Genomic DNA, 24,856 nt, shown 5'->3' on the forward strand with positions numbered 1-24,856 from the left:
GCCATCAGAAGACACCTCCACCGGCACCATCGCCCTCTGGCCCTCAGGAGGCACCGCCAGCACCAGACCGCGGCTGTCGAAGGTGGGCATGGCCTTCACCACCAGCGCACGGTCCTCGTGAAGGAACAAGGGGGTAGGGACACCCTCCACATCCCCTGGGTCTTCTTCGGCCAAGAGGCGAAGGGCGGAGGCCAGGTCATCGTCCTCTAGGGCGATCGGGTTCAGGCGGAGCCTGTCGTCGGCACCCCCGAGCGTCCACAGCGGGCGCGGGTGCTCCTGCAGGGGAGCCACCCCCTGCATCAGGAACTCCCTCAGGAGTGTGGCCCCCGTCAACTTTGCTGCTTTCATGTTGTCGGGCTTCAGATTGGCGTTCATCTTTGCCAGCACCGGTTTCGCCCGGTTGTCGTCAAGCTTCGCACGGGACCACCCCTCGTCAGGCTGGGGCATCCTCGTGGGTAGCACCAGCCTGGAGTGGATGCACCTAGCGTCCACCATGACCCACTTGCTCTGGAAGCCCTCAGCCCTCTTACCGGTCTTCGAGATCGTGTTGGTCTTGCCATACGTAACAAAGTTGGCACACGCCGAGGTGTGCTCGCCGTTGATTCAGAGGGAGAAGAAGTGGCGTAGCAAAGCCACGGACGGCATCACCCCGACGTGCACCTCGCAGTAATAGGCGAAAATCGATAGAAGGAGGACGAAATTAGGATGAAGGTGAAGGGCCTGCAACCTGTAATGGCGGAGGACGGCGTAGAAGAACTTAGAGAAAGGAGGCACCAGGCTAGCAACAATGGCGTTCATGAAGAGGGGGTAGAAGGTGCTCCCCTTGGCCTCTGCCTCAGCGGAACCGACCCGAAACTCCGTCGCCCCCATCTCGCTGCCCTCCACCACTGTCATTAGGCGTACGGCAGCAAGATTCTTCTCCGACACGGTGGGAGCATCCAGGGCCGGCGAGTACCAAGCCAGGGGCGCGTCGGGCTTGGTCTTGCGGGGTCCCATAGCTTGCTCCCGGGAGCGGATGGAGCGGATCTGGAGATTCGAAAGCAAGAAAGCAAGGAAGGGGATATGAGGTGCGGCGCAAGAGAGCAATGAAAGTAAGCCTTACCCAAGCCTGCCTTTTGTCAGTCAGGCAGTTGCCGAGGCGGCATGGGGAAGCGGAGATGCCCACGTCCAATCAAGTCTCCACGCGTCGCCCAAGGCCTCAGGCTGTTGGGGCCCGAGGCGCTCCGCACTTGACCTTTGGCTTCGCCGCTAAGCCAAGTCCGAGCGCGCCTTGGGCCCGGGGGCTACTGTCAGCGTCCTGGATATGGGGGTATCTAGACTTGCCTGCCTTCGGCCTGCGGCGTGGCTCACCAGTGGCCCAGTTCGGTTTGTCTTCACCAACCCAAGCTCAAGACCCTCGTGAGGGGCCAAGCCTCACGGGGAGGACGATGCAAGGCTTCCTCAAAAGCGGCCTCTCCAGGCAGGCTCGCGAGGAGGCGGAGAGATCAAGGCGAGGAGCACCACACGAGGTGCACATGACACAAGCCATGACGATCGAGACCAGGCGGGTGCCGGCCAGCGCGGAGTACCAAGGCATCAGGCAAAGGTTTCCCTATCGGTGCAACGAGACCAGGACCAGGAGGACGGCAAGACGGAGGTCACCGTGGAGCCCAAGGCGGCGGCGTCGCCAGTGCTTTTGATAGTCGAAGACTACCTTTAGTCAGGATAGCTTGTACTAGCTGTCCCCCTTCAAATCCTACCAATGTGGAATCCCTTCCCGCTCAATATTTGGGAAGAGGACCAAGGCCTCTATAAATAGGACTAGCCACTCCCAAGGCAAGGGGATCGACCAATCGAAACTTAGCCAGAACCACCCACACTAGCACAAGAACTCCTCCCCTCGCGAGGCAGTTCTTCCCCCTATATTGTTCCTCATCAGCCCAAGAGGCAATCCACACACCACACACTAGAGTAGGGTATTACAACATAATGGTGGCCTGAACCAGTATAAATCTCGCGTCCCTTGTGTTGTTCATCTTGCTAACTTAGAACCGGGGCGAGGCGAGGGAGTAGATCGGTAGGGAAAAGATCTTCGCACGCACCCTAGAGTTCGAACCTTAAGGGTCTGCCGGAACCCGAAATCCGACAAGATCAACTCTTTTAATACTCATATCATCAAGATCAATCAAGCAGGAAGTAGGGTATTACCTTCATAGAGAGGGCCCGAACCTGGGTAAACATCGTGTCCCCGCCTCTTGTTACCATTAGCCTTAGACGCACAGTTTGGGACCCCCTACCCGAGATCCGCCGATTTTGACATCGACAGCCACCTTTATGCAAAACTAGTTGCATGTCTGTCGGTGGAACCGTTCTCGTGAACGCGGTCATGTAAGGTTGGTCTGGCCCGCTTCATCCAACAATACCGCCGAATCAAAATAAGACGTTGGTGGTAAGCAGTATGACGATCACCGCCCACAACTCTTTGTGTTCTACTCGTGCATATCATCTATGGTTAGGTTACTCTTGTCTTTTGCCCTCAATTACTTAGTCTATTACTCGTGTTTTTTGCGAATCAATGGCCCATGTTTTGAGATTAGATTAACTTGTGCCTTTAGAACTACAAGATTTGATATTTATAAACTACTCCATCCACCTCAAAATAGTTGTCTTTGATTTAGTACAATTTAGTTATATCTGAATTGCTTTCCGAAATTGTTTATGGAAACTTCTAATTTAAATTGAGTTGTTCATAGCTTACGCCAATTTTCTTTAGATTTGACACTCTTTCTTCGGCATGGATGGATCTCACAACGATATCAACGTCCTTCGACACTCTCCAGTGTTTGCAAGGGTTGCAGAAGGCAACTGCCTGGAGGTCAATGTTAAGATCAACGGCCACCACTACAACAAAGGATACTACCTGGTTGATGGTATTTATCCCCAGTGGACTACTCTTGGGAAGACAATCCCCAACCCCGTAGAAGAGAAGAAGAAGAGATTTTCTCAAGACCAAGAGAGTGCTAGGAAGGATGTGGAGCATGCCTTTGGTGTTCTTCAATCTCGATGGGGCATCCTTCGGTATCCTGCTAGAACTTGGAGCATCAAGAAGTTGTGGGAGGTGATGGCTACTTGTGTGATCATGCACAATATGATCGTAGAGGATAAGCGTCCGGATGATATCTATGACCAAGGGTTTCAATTTCAGGATGACAATGTTGTGGCTGAGCATGGAGGAGCGGCAATGCTTGCACAATTCACCGAATTTCATCATCAAATGTGTGATTAAGAAACTCACATTCAACTGCAAGATGATTTTGTTGAGCATATGTGATCTCACGTTGGCAATCAGTAGATGTATCAGCTTTTTTCTTTTTAAATGTATTCGAGATAATTTAATTTTTATTTGGCTTGTAAACTATGAAATATTCATTTGGTTGTGAAACTACAAGATATTTATATTTTGTTCGAATTATGTGAGTTTCGGCTGATTTTTTTATATGTTGCAAAAATAGCTTTTAAAAAAGCCACAAAGCGGGCGCGAGGACAAAAATGTATCTGCGCGTTGGACGCACTGCCGACCCAAACGCGGAAGGGGCAGACACACCGACCCAAATAGATAAATTGCGGACAAAACACACGTCCATTTGAGTCGGCGCGTTGGAGTTGCTCTAAGTAAAACCTCATTTGGTTAATAGGCTAGGCAACCATAGAAATTGGAAAGTCACAAGAAATGAGATGACATGTATCTCAAATCCAGGGACAAATTCAAGGGGGAGGGGGTGGGTACTCTCTGATTAAATTCTAGCTAACTTTTTTAACACAATACATACGCATGCGCTCACCCCTATGAACGCACACGCGCACACCCTACCCCTATGAGCACCTTCGAGAGAACGAGCCGGCATGTCATCTTGATATCGGGAACGTCTCCTCCCACTGAACGCGTATCGCTAGAAATCCTGAAATAAATTCAGGATAAACGCGAGCACCGAGATTTGAACTCTGGTGGACTCGGGATACCACTGTCCTCCTAACCATCCAACCACATGTACCTAAATTCCAGCAAAAGAAGGGAAAGCCCATTGCAGGAGATAATAAGGCCAGGACACACATATAGGTCGAGTCGTCGCTAGGTTCGTGACTGCTACGACATCGACGCCTGATGCCCGGTCGCCCGCCGCCTCTTCTACTGTTACACAAGCACCGTCTAGGGCGGTTCCGATCCATCGATGTGGAGCTTCCAATCTAAAGTCCAGAATTGTTGAAGGGGCAATCTACACCTTGCACCGTCGATCAAGCGGACGCATAGCCAACACGAGGGCCAAACGGACATGAAAAATGGTTAGGTTACTCTTGTCTCTTGCTCTCAATTACTTAGTCGATTACTCGTGTTTTTTGCGAATCAATGACCCATGTTTTGAGATTAGATTAACTTGTGCCTTTAGAACTACAAGATTTGATATTTATAAACTACTCCATCCACCTCGAAATAGTTGTCTTTGATTTAGTAGAATTTAGTTATATCTGAATTGCTTTCCGAAATTGTTTATGGAAACTTCTAATTTAAATTGAATTGTTCATAGGCTAATGTTTTTTTTCTAGCAATGTGGAGGACAAGAAGAACTCCTTTATAGAAATAGGGATTATTCCTAAAAACTTTGAAGTAAATTTTCCTAAGAAAATCCTATTATATCAAATTCCTATAAAATTCCTCCAAACCGAAGGAGATCTTCACTGTTTGGGAATCATATTTATTGGTATATATTGCTGCGTTTTTTCGAACAAAAAAAAGCCTAGACTTTTAATAATGCCAAAATCGTGTAGTTTGACTCCAAACTATACTAGTAGGCCGTTCCGTCCCCGCCTCCCCCTGCGACGCACGCGGGCAAAGAAAGATGCCCGTCGAGCCTGGGGCGCCACGTTTCGACCCCTCCGAGCCCCACCCATGCTCCCGGTGCGTCCCATCCCCCGGCTCCTGCTGTTCGCGCGCAATCGCAGACACCGCGCCGCGCCCGCGCTCGCGCTCCGAGCCCGTCTACTTTCCTCCCCCGCCCGCCGAGGCGGGGCCAAAAATGCTCACAAACACGCCGCAAAATAAACAAACCAATCAATTTATCTCCGGAACGGGCGGTGCGAGCAAAGGAAACGAGTGCGTGGCCCCGAAAAGCAACAGGCTCGTCACGTGCCCCACCTCCTCCACGGGCTGCCCGCCCGCCCGTCCGCACGACGACCCGGGCCGCGGGCCCCACGGCCCGTGGGCGCCCACGTGCAGCGCTCGTTTGACGTGGACCGCCCCCGCGGCGGAGCAACACGCTTCGTGGGCTGCCCTCTGCCTGCCCCCCCGCCCCACACCACACTTCGCTGCCTCGCCCTGTGCGGTGCGGTGCAGTTACCACTCTGCCCCTCCCCGCGCGGCCGTGTTGACCGCTCTCCAGCGGTGGCAGGGGCGTAAATAGGAGGAAATCGAGGGGCGGTGCGGGCCGCGTCGCGAGCCGGGGCTTTTCAAAGCTCACGCCACTGCTCCCCCACCCACCCTCTCTGTCTCTCTCTCTCTCTCTTCTTCCGTGTGATCTGCTCTCGCTCCTTCGCCCACTCGAGAGGGCGACCTCTTCTGCTTCCCTCCTTCCTGACTTCGAGCTCGGCAGGGGAGCCGAGCTGTGCGTGCTGCGGAGGGTTGACCGGGCATGGCGACGGGGGGAGGAGGAGGAGGGGCGGACTTCGGGGCGGCGGGGGGAGCGGGCGGCAGGATGCCGACGTGGAGGGAGAGGGAGAACAACAAGCGGAGGGAGCGGCGGCGGCGGGCGATCGCCGCCAAGATATTCTCCGGCCTGCGGGCGCACGGCGGGTACAAGCTGCCCAAGCACTGCGACAACAACGAGGTCCTCAAGGCCCTCTGCAACGAGGCCGGCTGGGTCGTCGAGCCCGACGGCACCACCTACCGCAAGGTTCGTACTACCACGCCTTCCCCGCTCTCTCCCCCGGCCGCAAGGCTGGATCTCCGCTAGTACACAACCTATTGATCGATCCCTCTGCCTCGCTCCTCCACGGGAGGCCAGCCAGCGGCGCCGTAGCTTAGCCGGCTAGCGAGCTAGCCCGTCGAGCGCGCGAAGGCTTGCGGCGGAGCAGGCGGCGCGCGCAGTGGATCTCGGCGTGGTACGGCGAGGCCAGCTGGTGCTTGGGTACCTGCAGCACGGTGTGAACCGTGTGGCGTCCAGTCGTACCTTTCCTATTTTATTTTTCTTCCATTTCTTTGGAGGTGGGTCGCACGTGGGTGGCGATGGGCAAAGGGTGGTGTGGTGGGAGACGCCAGTCTGGTCCGTGCACGGGTGTGCCGGACTGGAGTGCGGGGTGGGTGGGTGGGCGGTAGGCGCGTTCGCGGAATTTCGGGGCATCGGGGTACTGCTGCCGCTGGGGAAAAGAAAAGCTAGATTCTCCTAGCGCGGCGACGAATTGAGCATCTTGTATCGGTGCCGTGCTGCTCCCCTGCTGCAAATCCTATCGCGATGCTAGCATTTGGTGGATCCGGATTCGTGTTCGGCTCCGCTCGTAAGATCTGTGGGCGAGAAACGCGCTGAAGCAACTCTAATATGCTCCTGAATTAATGCCTTGCTGCGTGTTCATGTTATAGTTGCACCAATGCTTCAAACAATCCCACAGAGTCGCATGGTGAGTTTCACTGTGGGCATGATGATGTTTGACCATCTTCTGCTTGCCTGATCTTTGCTACACACAAGTCGAATTTTCTCAAATAGCTATCCGTGTTCGTCAGGATAGCACATTTAACATTTGCGCCATGAGCCATGCCATGGCTATGTATCATACATTCATTCATTATTTCTATATGCGTGTTACTACTTGCAATGTAGTGCTAAGTAGTCAGGGATTATCCGGAAAAAAGAAGTTCATAAGAGAGTGTCTTGTACCGTGATGAAATGTTGTTGAGTAGGTACTAGCAGTTTTGCTGCGGAAACACCACACCTGGTTTACTTTCAGCTAGTCGGAGAAGACATGGAGCACAAACTAACAATGTGCTCGTTTATTTTTGTTCACAGGGATGCAGACCTGCAGAACGCATGGATGGGATTGGGTGCTCCGTGTCACCAAGTCCATGCTCTTCATATCAGCCGAGTCCGCGGGCATCATACAATGCGAGCCCTACTTCCTCTTCATTCCCCAGCGGCGCATCGTCGCCCTTCCTCCCGCATTCCAACAACATGGTAAACGGCGTCGATGCAACTCCCATCCTACCATGGCTCCAAACGTTCTCCAATTCGACGGCGTCGAATAAGCGGCCGCATCTTCCCCCGCTGCTGATTCACGGTGGCTCCATCAGCGCCCCGGTGACTCCTCCACTGAGCTCACCGACCGCTCGCACCCCTCGCATGAAGACGGACTGGGACGAGTCGGTGATCCAGCCACCATGGCACGGTTCAAACAGTCCGTGCGTGGTGAACTCCACCCCGCCGAGCCCCGGGCGTCAAATGGTTCCTGACCCGGCATGGCTGGCCGGTATCCAGATCTCGTCAACGAGCCCTTCATCGCCCACCTTCAGTCTCATGTCGTCAAACCCATTCAGCGTCTTCAAAGAAGCGATCCCGGGCGGAGGTTCGTCGAGGATGTGCACGCCGGGGCAGAGCGGCACGTGCTCGCCGGTGATCCCCGGCATGGCGCGGCACCCGGACGTTCACATGATGGACGTGGTTTCTGACGAGTTTGCGTTTGGAAGCAGCACCAACGGTGGCGCTCAGCAGGCCACCGCCGGATTGGTGAGGGCGTGGGAGGGCGAGAGGATCCACGAGGACTCCGGGTCGGACGAGCTGGAGCTCACTCTCGGGAGCTCCAGGACGAGGAGCTGATGCTAACAACACCTAACTCGGGCGGGATTCTTTCTTGTTGTAGCTCATTTCTTCTTCTTCTTCTTATTGGTGTTCCATTAGTTTCTGAAAGAGAGACCAAGCGTGTGGTTCCTTCAGATAGCTTTTCACTTGATGTGGTGGTAATTGTGTTATTTATTTGTGCGGATTACAAGTGCTAGAGAGGGCGGCCAAAATCAGCTGGCGACCTCGCTTTGGCCGTGATGTAAGCTCATTGTGCTGTTGTTGCGACAGATGTAAATTGATGTCAGAAATCACGAAGATTATCAACCTCCACTGCTCATACGATGCTTGTTCCATGCCGTCGATGTAGTCGGCAGGCCGGTGGCTGCGAAGTCCTCGGTGCCAGGGGTCAACACGGTGTTCCTGGTCGAGGAGCGGACGGCGTCGCGGCCGTGTCTTGTCCGGAGCCGGCGGGCGTGACTGTGCCTTGACGTCGTGGCCGCGCCGCACTGCCGTCGCTTTCTCCCTTTACCTGAGCGTGCCGCGCCGAGTCAAAGAAAAACGCAGCTCAGCTGTGCCGCCCGCAAATCCTGCCCTCCAGAAGCCGGACAATGCGGAAGGATCTTCACCTCACCACCCGAGAAAAATATCTACACTTCCAAGTTCTCCCTAGTAGCGCGTGAGTACGCCACGCCTTGTCGTAGGCTGCAGAGTCGCCGCCGCCTGCTGCTGCGGGCACCGCTCCTCGCGGGGCTAGTATTTCAAGTGAACCGAGCTTTAGGATGTAGGACTAGTATCGTTTGGAAGCAAATGTCCATCGGCGAGCTTTGACTAGCCTAGACTAGACTCATGGTATCCAGCAAAAGCCATTTCTGGCCTGATTTGAGCACAAGTCAAAGTTGATGTATGTAGTGCGGATGATGATTTATTTTTTGCAATACACTTGTGTTGCATCTCAAGAAATTCCCTCTCAAGAATTTGAAACGCAAGAAGAGCACCTTCTTGACATGGAAGAGGAGGGCTTTGTTGGTGCATCTCCAAAGGGGAGAAGTGCAAACTGCACTTACAAAAGAAGTCAAGTTGTTGTGTAAATCATGGAAGAAAATTGGTCTTTATCCAATCAACCAATGCGAACTTGCTAGGAGCGTATATATGAGTACTTCAAGGCACGCACACTAGTGGAATCTATTGATCGCAAATGTTGCTCCGACATCGATGGCAAACTATATTGTCAAGAGGGTCAAAAGTGGCCGGCATGCCTGGCACAAGTTCACTGTATGAACGCAAGTGGTACAAACACTGACAATAAGGTGATTGCTTGTTTGCATTCATCCATTATTTCTTCATCTCTTTCTATGGATTGCGGGCTAACTACTTTTCTCACTTGTGGAATGTACCTCAACATTGCTAGTGAATTGTTTAAGGGCAAAGGCAAAGAGGTTAGAAGAAATGCAAGGGATTCAATTGGGCACCATTTTGAGTGGAGATTAGAAATGAGAAGAATTGGAAGAACCGCGAGTACAATGAAATTCCTAATAAGAACGGGTCCAATAGCTCGGTTGGAGATGTGATACGTCTCCAACATATCTATAATTTTTGATTGTTCCATGCTATTATATTACCTGTTTTGGATGTTTATGGGCTTTACTTTACACTTTTATATCATTTTTGGGACTAACCTACCAACCGGAGGCCCAACCCGTATTGCTGTTTTTTTTTTGCCTATTTCAGTATATTAAAGAAAAGGAATATCAAACGGAGTCCAAACGGAATGAAACCTTCGGGGGCATGATTTTTGGAACGAACGTGATCCAGAGGACTTGGAGTGCAAGTCAAGAAGCTCCTGAGGCGGCCACGAGGGTGGAGGGCGCGCCCCCGTGTCTCATGGGCCCCTCGGGCATCCACCGACGTACTTCTTCCTCCTATATATACCCATATACCCCGAAACCATCAGGGGAGCCACCGAAGAAATATTTTCGCCACTGTAACCTTCTGTATCAGCGAGATCCCATCTTGGAGCCGTCGCCGGCACTCTGTCGGAGGGGGAATCCACCACGGAGGGCTTCTACATCAACACCATAGCCCTTCCGATGAGTTGTGAGTAGTTTACCACAGACCTTCGGGTCCATAGCTATTAGCTAGATGGCTTCTTCTCTCTTTTTGGATCTCAATACCATGTTCTCCCCCTCTCTTGTGGAGATCTATTCGATGTAACTCTTTTTGCGGTGTGTTTGTCAAGATCCGATGAATTGTGGGTTTATGATCAAGTTTATCTATGAGAGATACTTGAATCTATTCTGAATTCTTTTATGTATGATTGAGTTATCTTTGCAAGTCTCTTCGAATTATCGGTTTGGTTTGGCCTACTAGATTGATCTTTCTTGCCATGGAAGAAGTGCTTAGCTTTGCGTTCAATCTTGCGGTGTCCTTTCCCAGTGACAGCAGGGGCAGCATGGCACGTATTGTATTGTTGCCATCGAGGATAAAAAGGTGGGGTTTATAGCATATTGCATGAGTTTATCCCTCTACATCATGTCATCTTTCTTAAAGCGTTACTCTGTTCTTATGAACTTAATACTCTAGATGCATGCTGGATAGTGGTCGATGTGTGGAGTAATAGTAGTAGATGCAGGCAGGAGTCGGTCTACTTGTCATGGACGTGATGCCTATATGCATGATCATGCCTAGATAATCTCATAATTATTCGTTTTTCTATCAATTGCTCGACAGTAATTTGTTCACCCACCGTAATATTTATGCTATCTTGAGAGAAGACTCTAGTGAAACCTATGCCCCCCGGGTCAATCTCTTATCATATAAGCTTTCAATCTACTTTTATTTGTATCTTTACTTTTCCCATCTATATCATAAAATACCAAAAATATATTTATCTTATCATATTATCTCTATCAGATCTCACTTTCGCAAGTGGCCGTGAAGGGATTGACAACCCCTTTATCGCGTTGGTTGCGAGTTCTTTGTTTGTTTGTGTAGGTTCGTGGGACTTGTGAGGAGCCTCCTACTGGATTGATACCTTAGTTCTCAAAAACTGGGAGAAATACTTACGCTACTATTGCTGCTTCACCCTTTCCTCTTCAAGGAAAACCAACGCAAGATCAAGACGTAGCAAGATGCAACACATCTTGACATCGATGATGATGCATCAAGTGTCAAGGATGGAAAAAAGAAGTCCCACTCCCAACTCAGTTACTAATAAGAAGAGGCTCGATGGAAGAAAGATCTGTAAGGACAAGTTGAAGATAGGAGTGTTGGGGAACATAGTAATTTCAAAAAAAAAATCCTAAGCACACGCAAGATCATGGTGATGCATAGCAACGAGAGGAGAGAGTGTGTCCATGTACCCTCGTAGACCAAAAGCGGAAGCGTTAGCACAACACGGTTGATGTAGTCGTACGTCTTCACGGCTCGACCGATCAAGCACCGAAAGTACGGCACCTTCGAGTTCTTGCACACGTACAACTCGATGACGTCCCTCGAACTCCGATCCAGCCGAGTGTTGAGGGAGAGTTTCGTCAGCACGACGGCGTGGTGATGATGATGATGTTCTACCGACGCAGGGCTTCGCCTAAGCACCGCTACAATATTATCGAGGTGTATTATGGTGGAGGGGGGCACCGCACACGGCTAAGAGATCAACGATCAATTGTTGTGTCTATGGGATGCCCCCCTGCCCTCGTATATAAAGGAGCAAGGGGGGAGGGGGCAGCCGACCAGGGAGGAGGCGCGCCATGGGGAGTCCTACTCCCATCGGGAGTAGGACTCCCTCCTTCCTTGTTGGACTTGGAGAAGGGGGGAAGAGGAGGGAGAGAGAGGAAGGAAAGGGGGGGCGCCGCCCCCCTCTCCTTGTCCTATTCGGACTAGGGGGGAGGGGCGCGCGGCCCTGCCCTGGCCGCCTCTCCTCTTCTCCACCAAGGCCCACTATGGCCCATTAAGCTCCCGGGGGGTTCCGGTAACCCCTCGGTACTCCGGTAAAATCCCGATTTCACCCGGAACACTTCCGACATCCAAATATATCAATCTTCATGTCTCGACCATTTCGAGACTCCTCGTAATGTCCGTGATCACACCCGGGACTCCGAACAATCTTCGGTACATCAAAACTCATAAACTCATAATATAATTGTCATCGAAACCTTAAGCGTGCGGACCCTACGGGTTCGAGAACAATGTAGACATGACCGAAACACGTTTCCGGTCAATAACCAATAGCGGAACATGGATGCTCATATTGGCTCCCACATATTCTACGAAGATCTTTATCGGTCAAACCGCATAACAACATACGTTGTTCCCTTTGTCATTGGTATGTTACTTGCCCGAGGTTCGATCGTCCGTATCTCAATACCTAGTTCAATCTCGTTACCTGCAAGTCTCTTTACTCGTTATGTAATACATCATCTTGCAACTAACTCATTAGTCACATTGCTTGCAAGGCCTATAGTGATGTGTATTACCGAGAGGGCCCCAGAGATACCTCTCCGACAATCGGAGTGACAAATCCTAATCTCGAAATACGCCAACCCAACAAGTACCTTCGGAGACACCTGTAGAGCACCTTTATAATCAACCAGTTACGTTGTGATGTTTGGTAGCACATAAAGTGTTCCTCCGGTAAACGGGAGTTGCATAATCTCATAGTCACAGGAACATGTATAAGTCATGAAGAAAGCAGTAGCAACATACTAAACGATCAAGTGCTAAACTAACGGAATGGGTCAAGTCAATCACATCATTCTTCTAATGATGTGATCCCGTTAATTAAATGACAACTCTTTTGTCCATGGATAGGAAACTTAACCATCTTTGATTCACGATCTAGTCAAGTAGAGGCATACTAGTGACACTATGTTTGTCTATGTATTCACACATGTATTATGTTTCCGGTTAATACAATTCTAGCATGAATAATAAACATTTATCATGATATAAGGAAATAAATAATAACTTTATTATTGCCTCTAGGGCATATTTCCTTCAAGGAGGAGGCAATGACATGAAGGAATCAATGGCCAACATTATGGCAATGAGGAAGGGGGTGACCAAGGAAAGGAAGAACTTGAAGGCCAAATAAATGGAGGAGGGGAGGGAGACCGAAGAGAGGATAACAACGACTGAGGAGAGGAGGGCGGCGACCGAGGAAAGGAGAGCAACTTTTGAGGAGATGAGGGTCGAGGAGCAAGGGAAGGTAGCCTACGAAGAAAGAATCAAGAGCATGTAAAATGGGCAAGAGCTCATGTTTATGGACCCAAATACCCTCGATGAGAAGGCCAAGACATGCTTAGAGCTTTGGTGCGATGAAGTATTGATGATGGCGTCTATGAGAGGCTTCATGGGAGGGTTTAGAGGCATGAGTGGCATAGGTGGCAATGGAAACAATGGCGCCAATGAAGATAATGCAAGCACTAGTGATGACAATGGAGGCAATGAAATATGACTGCTCTATGCATTCATGTCCAATGCACTTTTGTTTGTGTTTGTGATGCACAATGTTTTTGATTTTAGGCTTATATTCAAAATTGAATTTGAAATATTGTGGATATAAACTTGAATTTGAAATGTTCTTGATTATCTGTGTTGTGATGTTGCAAAATTTTAATTACCATGTCATAGTTTGTTTGAATACGTATGCAATTGTGGATTAGAGAAGAAGACTAAATTTTGGGTCACCAGTTGTAGGGCTGCTAGAAAAGCATAAAACATTCCAAAAACCTAAAACTTCTCTCTCTGCAGCTAACACCAGTTTTAGGGCAAGAAATTATTGGGTTGCTATTGGAGATGCTCTAAGAGATCCAAACACGGAAATTTGCAAACACGCTCTTTCAATTTACCATGGAACTTCGAGAGAGGAGAAACTTCATGCAAGACATGAAGTCAAATTTTCATGAGATTCATGTCGTCTCTTTGGAGCAGTGAGGTTAGGATTACTCGTCGTACGTGCATGACAGTAAAAACTACTGTGGCTTGGTCCTTAGGGACACGTGTACGAAAAGGATTTTGATCCAAAGGACCCCCATAAAATGGAGTTCTACAAAAAATCACGTGGAGAGTCTACAAAGTTCCTTCAGTTCAAAGAGGCCCCAAATAGTCAACACTTTAGAAAAGAGAAACTGCAGGGTGCTCCACGTGATTACGAACCGTCCATTCCGCGGTGATCTAACGGCTAGGGGTCTTATGGGATGTAGGTAATAATGTGACATCTAAAGTACTCCCTCCATTTTTAAATATAAGACTTTTTAGAGATTTCAATACAGACTACATAGGGATGTATATAGACATATTTTAGTGTGTAGATTCACTCATTTTAATCCATATGCAATCCGTATTGGAATCTCTATAAAGCCTTATATTTAGGAACGGAGGGAGTAAGCTGTAAAAGTATAAGATATGAAACATAATGTATTGTAAACATGTGGCGTTTTGCCCACACATATTGAAGTTGCTTATAAGTTTTATTTACAGACAATTTGTTTCTAAATTGCTAATTCACATTTCAATTTGTACCACACAACCAAAATTTGGTGCCTAAAGTTACATTTTCTCTCTATTTGCTTAGAGATAAAAAAAAAGAGCGGGCTTTTTTGTTTTGTTTCAGTGTACATTTGAATCTCCATGTACAAATGATCAGGATTTTAACAATTGATGCACCTTTGTCAGACAATAGTTCGTCTTCCATTCATGAACAAACCAACAGATGCAAACTTTTTTTTCCTTTCAAATATTTAGGATGGTACAAGCATGCAGATCCATTTTAGTTTTGAAGACTAATTATTCATATAACTTTGTGTGGATAGATATAAGAAATAAAAAAAACTTTATTTTACTGAAGATGGATTCAGTTTGGCGTGAAATATTGTGCCAAGACTAGACAGACCCTAATTTTTATCATGTTTTTTGAAACGTTTTTTTTAATCATGTTTAGCCCTTGGTGGTTGAGTTGGTTACGTTTTTGGCTTTTTGCACACGCCTACTTCAGTGGTTGCATTAAGCCACATCCAGTCAAGTAAAGTAGGTAATCAGTCCAAGAAGAATATATGGTTCCATGGGAGATATACACACTCTTGAAGGACATCAATGCTATCAAGGAGTACAGACCAGGAGAAGGAGAAGTAGGGTAGTGCGCGCAACGGAGAGGACAGTATGCCACTAACCTAAGAGAGACGACGGAGGCGACACCGGAGCCATGGAGGAAGGGCGAGACGAGAAAGAGGCCACGTCTGAGAATTCAGAAGACCGGGGCAACACTAGTGACAGCAGCAGATGCGACGGCAGCGGCCTGATGTCCGTCCAATTCATGCAGAAGGTATACATGTGGCTGCAGTATCTGGAGTAGTTCTGTACCGCGTAGATGCAGCAAATTTTGCTGGAAGAATCGTGCTCATTTGACGCGGGTTTGAGCAGATTCTTGCCGAAATTCTGGGCACCTACTTCATGATCTTGGCGGGGTGCGGCGCCGTGGTGGTGAACCAGAGCACGGGCGGCGCGGTGACGTTCCCGGGGATCTGCGTCGTGTGGGGGCTCGTCGTCATGGTCATGGTCTACTCCGTCGGCCACGTCTCCGGGGCGCACTTCAACCCCGCCGTCACCATCGCCTTCGCCACCTGCCGCCGCTTCCCGTGGAAGCAGGTAGTTTCAACACACGGATCTTCATTGCGATGAAATGTGATACGATCAGAAACATTGTAGATTATCCGAAAAATATGTGGGTGTGTTGCAGGTGCCGTCCTACGTGCTGGCTCAGGTGCTGGGATCCACGCTGGCGAGCCTGACGCTGCGACTGACGTTCGGCGGCGCGCACGGGCACTCGTTCGGGACGATGCCGTCCGGTTCGAGCACGCAGGCGGTGGCGCTCGAGTTCATCATCTCCTTCTACCTCATGTTCGTCGTCTCGGGCGTGGGCACGGACGACAGAGCAGTAAGACCACCGCTTCACGCCACCCAGCACTTGGAGATCGGAAACGATGAACTTCTGCTGATATGTGATAGCTCCTGCAGGTTGGTGAGTTGGCTGGTCTCGCAGTTGGTGCCACCGTCGTGCTGAACGTGCTCTTTGCCGGGTACAAGCCGATCTAAAGCATAGACGTGGTCTTGATCTTACCTCAAACTCCTAACATGTCGACGTTGCATTCTTCTTCGTGGACGTGCAGGCCGATCACGGGGGCGTCGATGAACTCTGCGAGGAGCCTAGGGCCGGCGATCGTCGCCTGCCGGTACGGCGGTGTGTGGGTGTACGTCGTCGGCCCGGTGTGCGGGACGGTGGCGGCAGCCTGGACCTACAACCTCATACGGCTCCCGGACAAGCCGATCGCCAGGAGCGGGTCGACTGCGTCGTTTCTCAGACCGCTGTAAGGGGTTAAATTTAGGATGGAAAATTTGCTTTAACCAGTGGCAATTAGATTGTGATGTTACATGGTGAGAAATGTACATGCGCATGGGTCTTTTCACCGACATAAACCCGATTCCAAGTAAAGTTTCTCCTTTGTTTCCCATTTGCCCATGAAATTAGTATCTGGCATCAAAATATAAAATCAATCTGGACAAGTTTTACCATGCCTTGTTATCACAACTAAGAACTTAATTCGCATTACAAAGACTTGGAACTCAGATGGTGAGATTTTACTTCAACAGTACAGCCAAATGTTCAAATTCAGAAATAGGAAATTACCAACTTGAAAGCATCTCCTATATCTTTTTTTTGAAAAACATGTGTCAGCCCAATCATCTTACCGACCAGCTGAAAATCAAGTGCAATGCAGATATATATAACTGGCCAGAAACTTAAATAAACATCAGAAAGAAAATAAACATAAAAAATGGCAAGCAAACTAAACAATAAAGTGTTACAAGGCCGCATTGTGGCGTTGACACAACACTACATTGCACAATCCTGTGCTCACCCTCAGTACAAAATAATCATAGTCCGCTACATGCTGCAGGTAGCATTTTGTGTATGAAATGTATTACAACAATCCACACAAGCAATCAAGAGCGAAAAGGCATCAATCCTGGGGTGTCAGCACGGTGAAAGCTGAGCAGAGCAACATAATCCCACTGAACTGACAAGGGCAGAAAGATATAGCAAATGTACAACTACAGACACCTAAATCACTGTGCTAGAACCAATAATTAACAAAGGGCAGGAGGGGTCACAGCAGCATCTAAATTGTTGTAGCAAAATATTTGCTGCTCAACGCATGACTTGGATGAGAACTTGGTACGAAAATGAGCTGGGCGCAGAAAAGTTTGCATATCAAAATTGGCCAGACAGGTTCCGGCTGCTGCTATTGGAACATCCGGAGGAAATTGTTTGCATAGGCCATCGGCTTGACATCAGGGTGTGTCTGCAATAATAGAAGTGTGATCAGCCTTAATATTAGCACATGAAGTAACCATATTTTGGTAGGGAAAAGTTCAGCATAATTGATCAAATGAATGACTAGGGCATAAGCAGTTAAGAGGTGCTTGAAATAGGTATCTGCAACTTTCAAACTATATACCATGCCAGTCAAGTTCAACAAGAATCAACGCACTTTGCAAGAACCTTAGATGTCATACAAACCAAACTATTTGCGAGAAGCTTAGATGCAAAAGGTCAAAAAGGACATACCACTGCTGAGAAACTAACAATATCTGGCTTTAAATCTGGAGCATTGAACCGAATAAATGCACCTTTGTTGCCCATCTGCATCGGAAATTTAGAACAGCATGGTGCAGTCAGCATCCATAACATGAAACTGAGAACAGTTGGCTTGCCAGAACTACATCTCAACTTCTCAAGAGAAAATTTCAAGGAATGCAAGCGGTGTAGTTTTTTCCCCGTGATTTAGCATACCTGGTCACAATAGTTGGGAGCTGAGAAGACAGTAATAAGCTTTCCGTCATGCATAGTTTCATACCCTTCATCCTTCACTTCATGGGATCGGACAACAAGGCCTGCCAGGCAATCAACCAAATTAGAAGAAAACATGCAAGAGAAGAACGTTATATAGAAACAAGAAACATACTCCAACAAGCGTAAACTAAATATATCTGGCATGTTAAAACAATATAAGAACGAGTGAACGACAATTTGTTATGGGGCCTACCCAGGTTGTTATCTTCTAAAAACCTCTTCGTCACATCTCCACCAAAAGAAAGCCCTACACCTCGTTTGCTTGGACCCCTCCCAGGCTGAGGCTGAGGGTCACTCCATAGAATTTCACACATCAAACCTGTCAACAAAAAAGCAAGAGTTAACTTTGCCAAATAGCCAAAACACACATATACATACACACACATAAATGCAAAATACATTACTTCCATCGCAAGTTTTGTTAACAAGTATATGTTTTTGCAGAACATTGTAGTTAATTCACAATAGAATCTACAATGATAGCATATAGCCATCAGAAATGCAATGGTTGTAATCCCATGGACATCTTGCACAAATGAACAAAATTGAGGTTGATATGGTGACTTTTTTTTCAGTTTCTAAAAACAGAATAAAGAAAAGGTACTTTGACATCTTTGACGTCAACGATGAGTAGATGATATGTTCGCAGCTTCAGACGAGAAGCAAGGAAAAATGCAATCATACCATAACTCAGGTGTTTATAAAAGCAGTTCATTAAGAAGGAATGAAGAAAAAAATCATATATCCACTCAAGAATGGACAACTGTAAATAGTGAAGTGAGAAAAAATACCTTCTTCGGGAGGCTCACAGAAACGGTCAATGGCCTTGATGTCCGATAACTTCACTCCATCAACACTAAACAGACCCCCATGAACTACAAAGACCTTCTTGTTGATTACATGAGCCAGAGGTAAGCAACAAAATACTTCAGCAAACAGCTCAACAAACGTATCACTCAACTTGGACTTCACTTCTCCCTCAAAACCGTATATCTTGTTCATGCTCTTGCTTTCATGGTTTCCTCTTGCTAGATACATACCTGATTATAGAAAATTCTAGCCATGCTTAACTCATAGTTCCACTTAATTAAAGCTGAACTGGTAGGAGGATGTAGCAGTAGAATACATACTACAGCAGACCCGACTAGTCCAATTTATGACCATGAACAAAATAATAATTGAAGATAATTACCAGTTGGATAGAGGCACTTGAACGCAAAGAGAGTAAGTATGACTTCAAGTGAAAACGATCCTCTGTCCACAAAGTCTCCATTGAAGAGGTAAGGGTTGTCTTCAGAGGGAAGTCCATTGAGCTCAAATATATTTAGCAGATCGAAGTACTGTAAATAGAAATAGAACAGCAGGGCATTAAGCCCCCCAATAGGTAACAACAAAAGAAATCACAATCAAAATTAGAATGTCATTAAGACTAGTGATTTCGACCTCATTCCAACTATATGTGTGAATATAAAGGGTTCTGTTACCACTTCACAAGATTAAAGCATTTCAAAATGCATACCCAAATGGTTAAGGAGAGCTATGTCTAGAGAAAGACTTCACTTGTTAAGGCAAATACCTGGCCGTGAACATCACCGCAGACCGTAAAGTGACAACCATTTGGAACATTCACATCAACGAGGGAAGGCACTGCCCGCAGCAAGTCCCGTGCTTGCAACACAATCTGTAATGCATACCTATACCATATTGCCAACTTATAGCTTATCAAAGCATCCAAGAAAACTTTTAAAAGGAAAACAAAATGATTCATGATTGCCATGACAATTACAAACTGTACCTTTTATGTATACATTTTTGCTTCTTGAAATCCTCCAGCATCTGCTTGACAAAATCTAATGTTATTGTATCCCCATCAATTCTTGCTCCAGTATACTGTGGTTCAACTTCTGTAATATTAACAATGTTTGTTTAACTCCACTATAGCTGAGATCAAAATACCTATCAGCTATTTTAATAACTAAAGCTCAATTTCACTAATAGAACATGTAATGTTAGCAATATACCAACACTGACAGCATACGATGTTTCACTAAGAACTACTCATCACTAAAGTAGTGACCTAAAACGTCTTATATTAGTTTACAGAGGGAGTATGTTGCTTCACTTAGATTGTGTGCATAATATGCCGAGCATTAGAAGACTGTGAAAGTTAAAAAAAAAACAATAGAAGCAACCAAGAGCAGAATATGGAAGGCACTCTAAAACCAATATAAGAACTCATGAATACAAGCAAATAGATTTATCATGAAAGAACATACTAATAGCACAAGGAAAGAATGCTTGTGTCCCATTTGTGGCCACATTAAATAGTATATATCGAACCTGGAGATAGTGAAGTGCCAGAAAATATGGAAATTCAAAGACCAGATACCTATTATATGATAATCAAAAGAATCTGCTATAGAGCGCCTTTCTGTATCCCCTACAGAAATTGCTTCTTCAAAACGGATTTTTTGGACAGCTTTCTCGCACTCTTTCAACTTTCTTGTAGCATCTGGATCATTAGGACAGATTCTTTTCACCTAATAAGAAAATATAATTGCATATATTACTTAGTTGCAGGGAAAGCAAATGCCAATATGGAATCTCATTGTCTAAAAAGTAAATGTAACCAGAGCAGACTAAATACAAATGAACACCAATATCCAGTAGACATATAAGTGGATTTATTAAACAATATGACACATACCTGTTGAAAATCTTTCAGGGCTTCCTTGAATTTTCCCATAGCAAGATATGCCGCACCTCGTCTATAATAACCCTACGGGCACAAAGTTTTGCAAAAGGTGAGAACCTAATATTTTTTTTGCCAGCAGCAGGTCCAGGTCATAGATACTCACTTTCGAATATTTAGGATCAATCTCAATAGCCTTTGTAGCATCCTGGACAGCACTTCCATATTCCTCAAGCTTTGTATGTGCAAATGCACGATTTGCCCAATAAACCGCATTTGAACCATTTAGATCAATAGCCTGGTCATAGAGCTCTACAGCCTGAGAAAACTTGTTTGCTGGAGGGAAAACATAGTAATAGTTAGGCAACAACAATCATTAAGGAAATCCTAACACTAAGGGACCCCGTATGCTTCATTTGGATATTAGCATAATGTTGTCAAAGAGAGCCATTCAAGTTCAGTTTATTGCCACAAAAGCACATCTAAAACTGGATATGCCTCTTAACTTCATTTACTAATTAATTAGTGTCTCAAGTTTAGCTATTAAATGAAATACAGCAAGCAATCCAACAGATTGGGTCCTTAAATTAAGTGTTGGGGCCACAAGGTAACAAACATCTATGCACTGGACTACATTAATTACAGAAGTACACTCTTTTGTGGATAAATTTTAAAGGCAAACGTACACTCTTCACCGGACGGAGGGAGTAGAGTGGAACTGCAAACTTGAAGGGCTTCATGTTTCTAGTGCAATGGTACTCCCTTTGGTCCTTCTTAGTCTGCGTCTAAGTTTTTTCTATTCTTCCCGTATTACTCTGTGCGGTCCCTTTTTCTCTGAGCACCACATCATCTGCCTCCCATCCAACCAAATGCATGCATGCATTAACTGCTCTCCTTCCTATTCACCTTATGTTGTGCTAGTGGGGGGAGAAACCAAGAGACCAAATAGGCAATCAAGGAGGACTGCCCAATCACGGCATGCACATTTACCTCCATTTATAACGGCCCAGCTCTCCTGGTACATGCAGCTTACTTAAGGAAAGGCAAATTAGCAGTGTTCAAGAAAGTATTTTGCGACGCTCAAGCGCTGAGCGATGGCAAAACGCTTCGCTTTGGCCCTAAGCAGTAGATTAAGCATTTTTTTTAATAATTTGGCTGTTTTTGAACTACTTATGCTTGGCTGCTTGCGCAATAATGGCAATATGCCATTTATCTTATTATTAGGGTCTGTTCTGGAACTATTTCCTTCGGATTCTGGCAAAAAAGGCAACCTGGTGCATGTAGCTCCCGCTTGCGCAGGGTCCAGGGAAGGGTCCGACCACTTTGGGTCTATAGTACGCAGCCTTTCCCTACATTTCTGTAAGAGGCTGTTTCCAGGACTTGAACCCATGACCTCATGGTCACAAGGCAGCAGCTTTACCACTGCGCCAAGGCTCCCCTTCTTCCTTCGGATTCTGGCCAATTTGAAAAATGCTTAAGCGCTTAAGCTGCGGCCATTGCTCTAAGTTGTGGCCACCCGCTTCGCTTACGCTTTCCACTTTTTTGAACATTGCAAATCAGTCCAAAAAACGAGAACACTGCCCTCCTTGATATCCAGGTCTGGAGTTACACGCAGAGTAAAAAGGACCGGAGAGAGTACAATGGTAAGGCCCCATTAACAACAATGAGACGATAAAATAATGCTGTACAATCTAGACATACGACAGGAAGATAACACATATCCTTACCCTTGAAGGCATCGTTTGCCCTAAGTTTGAGTTCCTCAGCCTTCTGCACATTTGAATTTGAACTATCACCCATGATATCTGTTGTATCTAGTTCATACACAGACTTCAAAGCTCCTTATTCACCTATTACATCATGAAGGAAATACAAAAAAAAGCATCAGTCTTGCCAGAAGTTTGATAAAATCCAAAATTCCAAACACACCAAAGCATGCATGTTTAAGAGACTAGAAACCAAGGACTGTTAACATGTTATGTTTGTGCCCGAGCTACTAACAGACAGCAATTCAATTACTAACTATTATACCACATTCTGGTATGTTCCCACATTCCATCGTACACTTATTCCACTTTCGGTTTGACCGCTGTGAATACAGATATGCCATATACAATCTTCCTATGAAAAGCTATTGATGAGTGAACCAATCAACCAAGAAAGACAACATTTTGGTCGATATTCCACATGCCTTTGTTCACGCGCATCGGATGGTGCTTCTGCTTATGTTCCTCTGAGCACTTTAGTCAGCTAGACAACGGACGAACTAGGTCGAATGAGAGGTATTGCTAAAAAACATCCCGGCAAGGCCTGGCTTTGCGTGCAATTGCATCACTCCAATTCGCAACAAGATCGAAACAATGACTCGTCCCATCCGCTGACTAGGTTCTTCACTACAGCCAGCAAGTTACCCAAAATGTTCCCAACAAGATTGCAACCTAAAATCCACGAACTCGGGTACCTCTACGAATCGGTCGTCTCCGCAGACCGCAGTTGATTTGACAGAGAAAAAAACGAACTTTGAAAAAGTAACACAACTAGCTTCGGCCCAATCTCTCGAACGGCGTTGGATGCGGATCTAGGCCAAAACTCGTGGGGGTTTGATTGGTTAGGGTTCAGGCAACAAATCACTGGATGGCTAAAGAGCTCGTACCTCGAGAGCCGCTGCCCAAGGTTGCGGACGGGGTGTAAACGGCTGGGGCAGGGGAGCGGCGCGCGATGGGGCAGAACGGGAGCGGCGGCGGCTGCCTCGACGCGTTCGAGAGGCGAGAGGCGAGAGACGAGAGGCGTGAGGCGGCGACGCGCGCTAAGCTACGGCGGCGGCAGGGTGTAGGAGAGATTTTATTGGGTCGGGTTGGAGCTTTGGGTAGGTCAAGACCGACCGAGCACGATATAGGTCAAGAGGAGGAGCTATGGGTTAGGCCGCGCCTATCTCTCGCCTAAAGCGAGACATAGGTTATGCTCGCGTCAGGGACCTGCCTCAATGTGCCAGCCCAGCGCGCGGGGAGCCAACCACTGCCTTGTTTTCTTTCTATTTTTTCACGTGTTTTCTTTTTGTTTTTTGCTTTCTTTCCCTATTTTATTTTAAACTTCCAAACATATACAAAGTTTTTTTATATAAACATGTGAAAAATGTTAAATTTGTATAGAGAAAATGTTTCTTATGTATACGAAAAATATATACAAAAATTATATAATGTATATTAAAAAAGTTGACCATGTATTAAAAAATATTAATAAAGCATTTAAAATATGTCAAGAAACTATTTTAAATGTTCATCAAGCATTTGAAAAATGTTAAATGCGTATCAAAATGTTTGTCATGTATACGAAAAATGTATACAAAACAAAAAATGTTTTATTAAAAATGCTGCTCGTGTATTAAAAAAATGATAAACGTGTATAAAAAAATGTTTCTGCTATATATGGAAAATGTAGAGCATGATCGGTTTGCTGCCAATATTTGGCTAGCCAAATGTTGGCAATACCAATACTTGTCAACTATCGGCAACTTTGTGTGAGGTAGGCAAGATAAATCGGTAACCAACTAAGTATAGCCAATATTTGCCGCAATGTCAAACATTGGCATGCCAATTTTTGGCACCAAACAAGTTATGCTCGTATATTGTGTGTAAATGCCTATTGCCATTAAAAAATAACATTCATTGAAAAATATCGACCATGTATTCAAAAAATGTTAATATGGTGGGTTTTCGGTTTTCCATCGCCGATGGATTACACAACATGTCTCTCCTCCAAGAAAAGGCGGCTAAGGTTTCTGCCTCCCGTCGGCTGCATCGCCGATTTGCCACATCTCATGTGGCCTTAGGGACATGGGTGCACGGGGGATCCTGGACCTTGCCGGTGGGATGGGTCCGTTTTTAGGTGCTTCTTCCGGTTTTGTTACAGTCTGTGTCCTGTTTAGGAAGATGAGACGGCGGTAGCTTCTTGAAGATGGAATAAGGTTCTCCCCGCCTAGCCTCGTCCCGGTAGTGTGTCTAGTATCGTCGGAGGGCGTGTGGAGGTGTGTCTCCGGACTCCTGTGGATCTCGCCGGATTCAGTCTTTGGTTGTCTTTGGTGGATCCGCTCGGATCCTGTCTTTTTTTGTCTTTGTTCATGTGTCTTCAGGTTGGATCATTTCGATCTAAACTTCTCTTCATCGGCGGCGGTTATTGTTCTGGTGTGTTGGTCCTATGGGGTCTTAGCACAACGACGTCCTGACTGTCTACTACAACATGTTGTGCCCGGCTCCGGCGATAGAGGGGCGATGACGGCAGCGCACCTTCGGCTCACTTCAGTGCTTGTAGTCGTCGCTAGGTGGTCTATGAACTAGATTTTTTAATTATTTTTTGTGTTCGTTGTACTGCCGTGATTGGAGATGAATAGATCGAAAGTTTTTTGCAAAATATTAATCTTATATTTGAGAAATGTTAAACGCGTATATAAAAAATGTATTA

At 46.6% G+C, this 24,856-nt stretch overlaps 3 protein-coding genes across 3 annotated transcripts; 2 read left to right on the forward strand and 1 right to left on the reverse strand.

Moving 5' to 3' along the window:
- The first annotated feature begins 5,529 nt into the window (after positions 1-5,529).
- LOC123069166 (protein BZR1 homolog 2) lies at positions 5,530-8,136 on the forward strand. The gene is made up of 2 exons (XM_044491945.1): positions 5,530-5,924; positions 7,032-8,136. The coding sequence occupies exons 1-2, from the start codon at positions 5,664-5,666 to the stop codon at positions 7,833-7,835; spliced, it is 1,065 nt and encodes a 354-aa protein (XP_044347880.1). The 5' UTR covers positions 5,530-5,663; the 3' UTR covers positions 7,836-8,136.
- A 6,781-nt stretch (positions 8,137-14,917) lies between these two features.
- Positions 14,918-16,432, forward strand: LOC123069168 (aquaporin NIP1-2). The gene is made up of 5 exons (XM_044491948.1): positions 14,918-15,117; positions 15,216-15,440; positions 15,532-15,729; positions 15,810-15,871; positions 15,962-16,432. The coding sequence occupies exons 1-5, from the start codon at positions 14,998-15,000 to the stop codon at positions 16,161-16,163; spliced, it is 807 nt and encodes a 268-aa protein (XP_044347883.1). The 5' UTR covers positions 14,918-14,997; the 3' UTR covers positions 16,164-16,432.
- Positions 16,433-16,615: 183 nt separating this feature from the next.
- Positions 16,616-23,302, reverse strand: LOC123069167 (serine/threonine-protein phosphatase 5). The gene is made up of 13 exons (XM_044491947.1): positions 23,052-23,302; positions 22,126-22,248; positions 20,565-20,734; positions 20,414-20,485; positions 20,096-20,246; positions 19,502-19,610; positions 19,283-19,400; positions 18,899-19,046; positions 18,498-18,746; positions 17,900-18,025; positions 17,647-17,747; positions 17,422-17,496; positions 16,616-17,155 (listed from the first exon to the last, which is right to left on the reverse strand). The coding sequence occupies exons 2-13, from the start codon at positions 22,196-22,198 to the stop codon at positions 17,096-17,098; spliced, it is 1,452 nt and encodes a 483-aa protein (XP_044347882.1). The 5' UTR covers positions 22,199-22,248; positions 23,052-23,302; the 3' UTR covers positions 16,616-17,095.
- Positions 23,303-24,856: the final 1,554 nt, after the last annotated feature.

The sequence above is a fragment of the Triticum aestivum genome, chromosome 3B, assembly GCF_018294505.1.
Source record: "Triticum aestivum cultivar Chinese Spring chromosome 3B, IWGSC CS RefSeq v2.1, whole genome shotgun sequence".
Classification (NCBI taxonomy): domain Eukaryota; kingdom Viridiplantae; phylum Streptophyta; class Magnoliopsida; order Poales; family Poaceae; genus Triticum; species Triticum aestivum.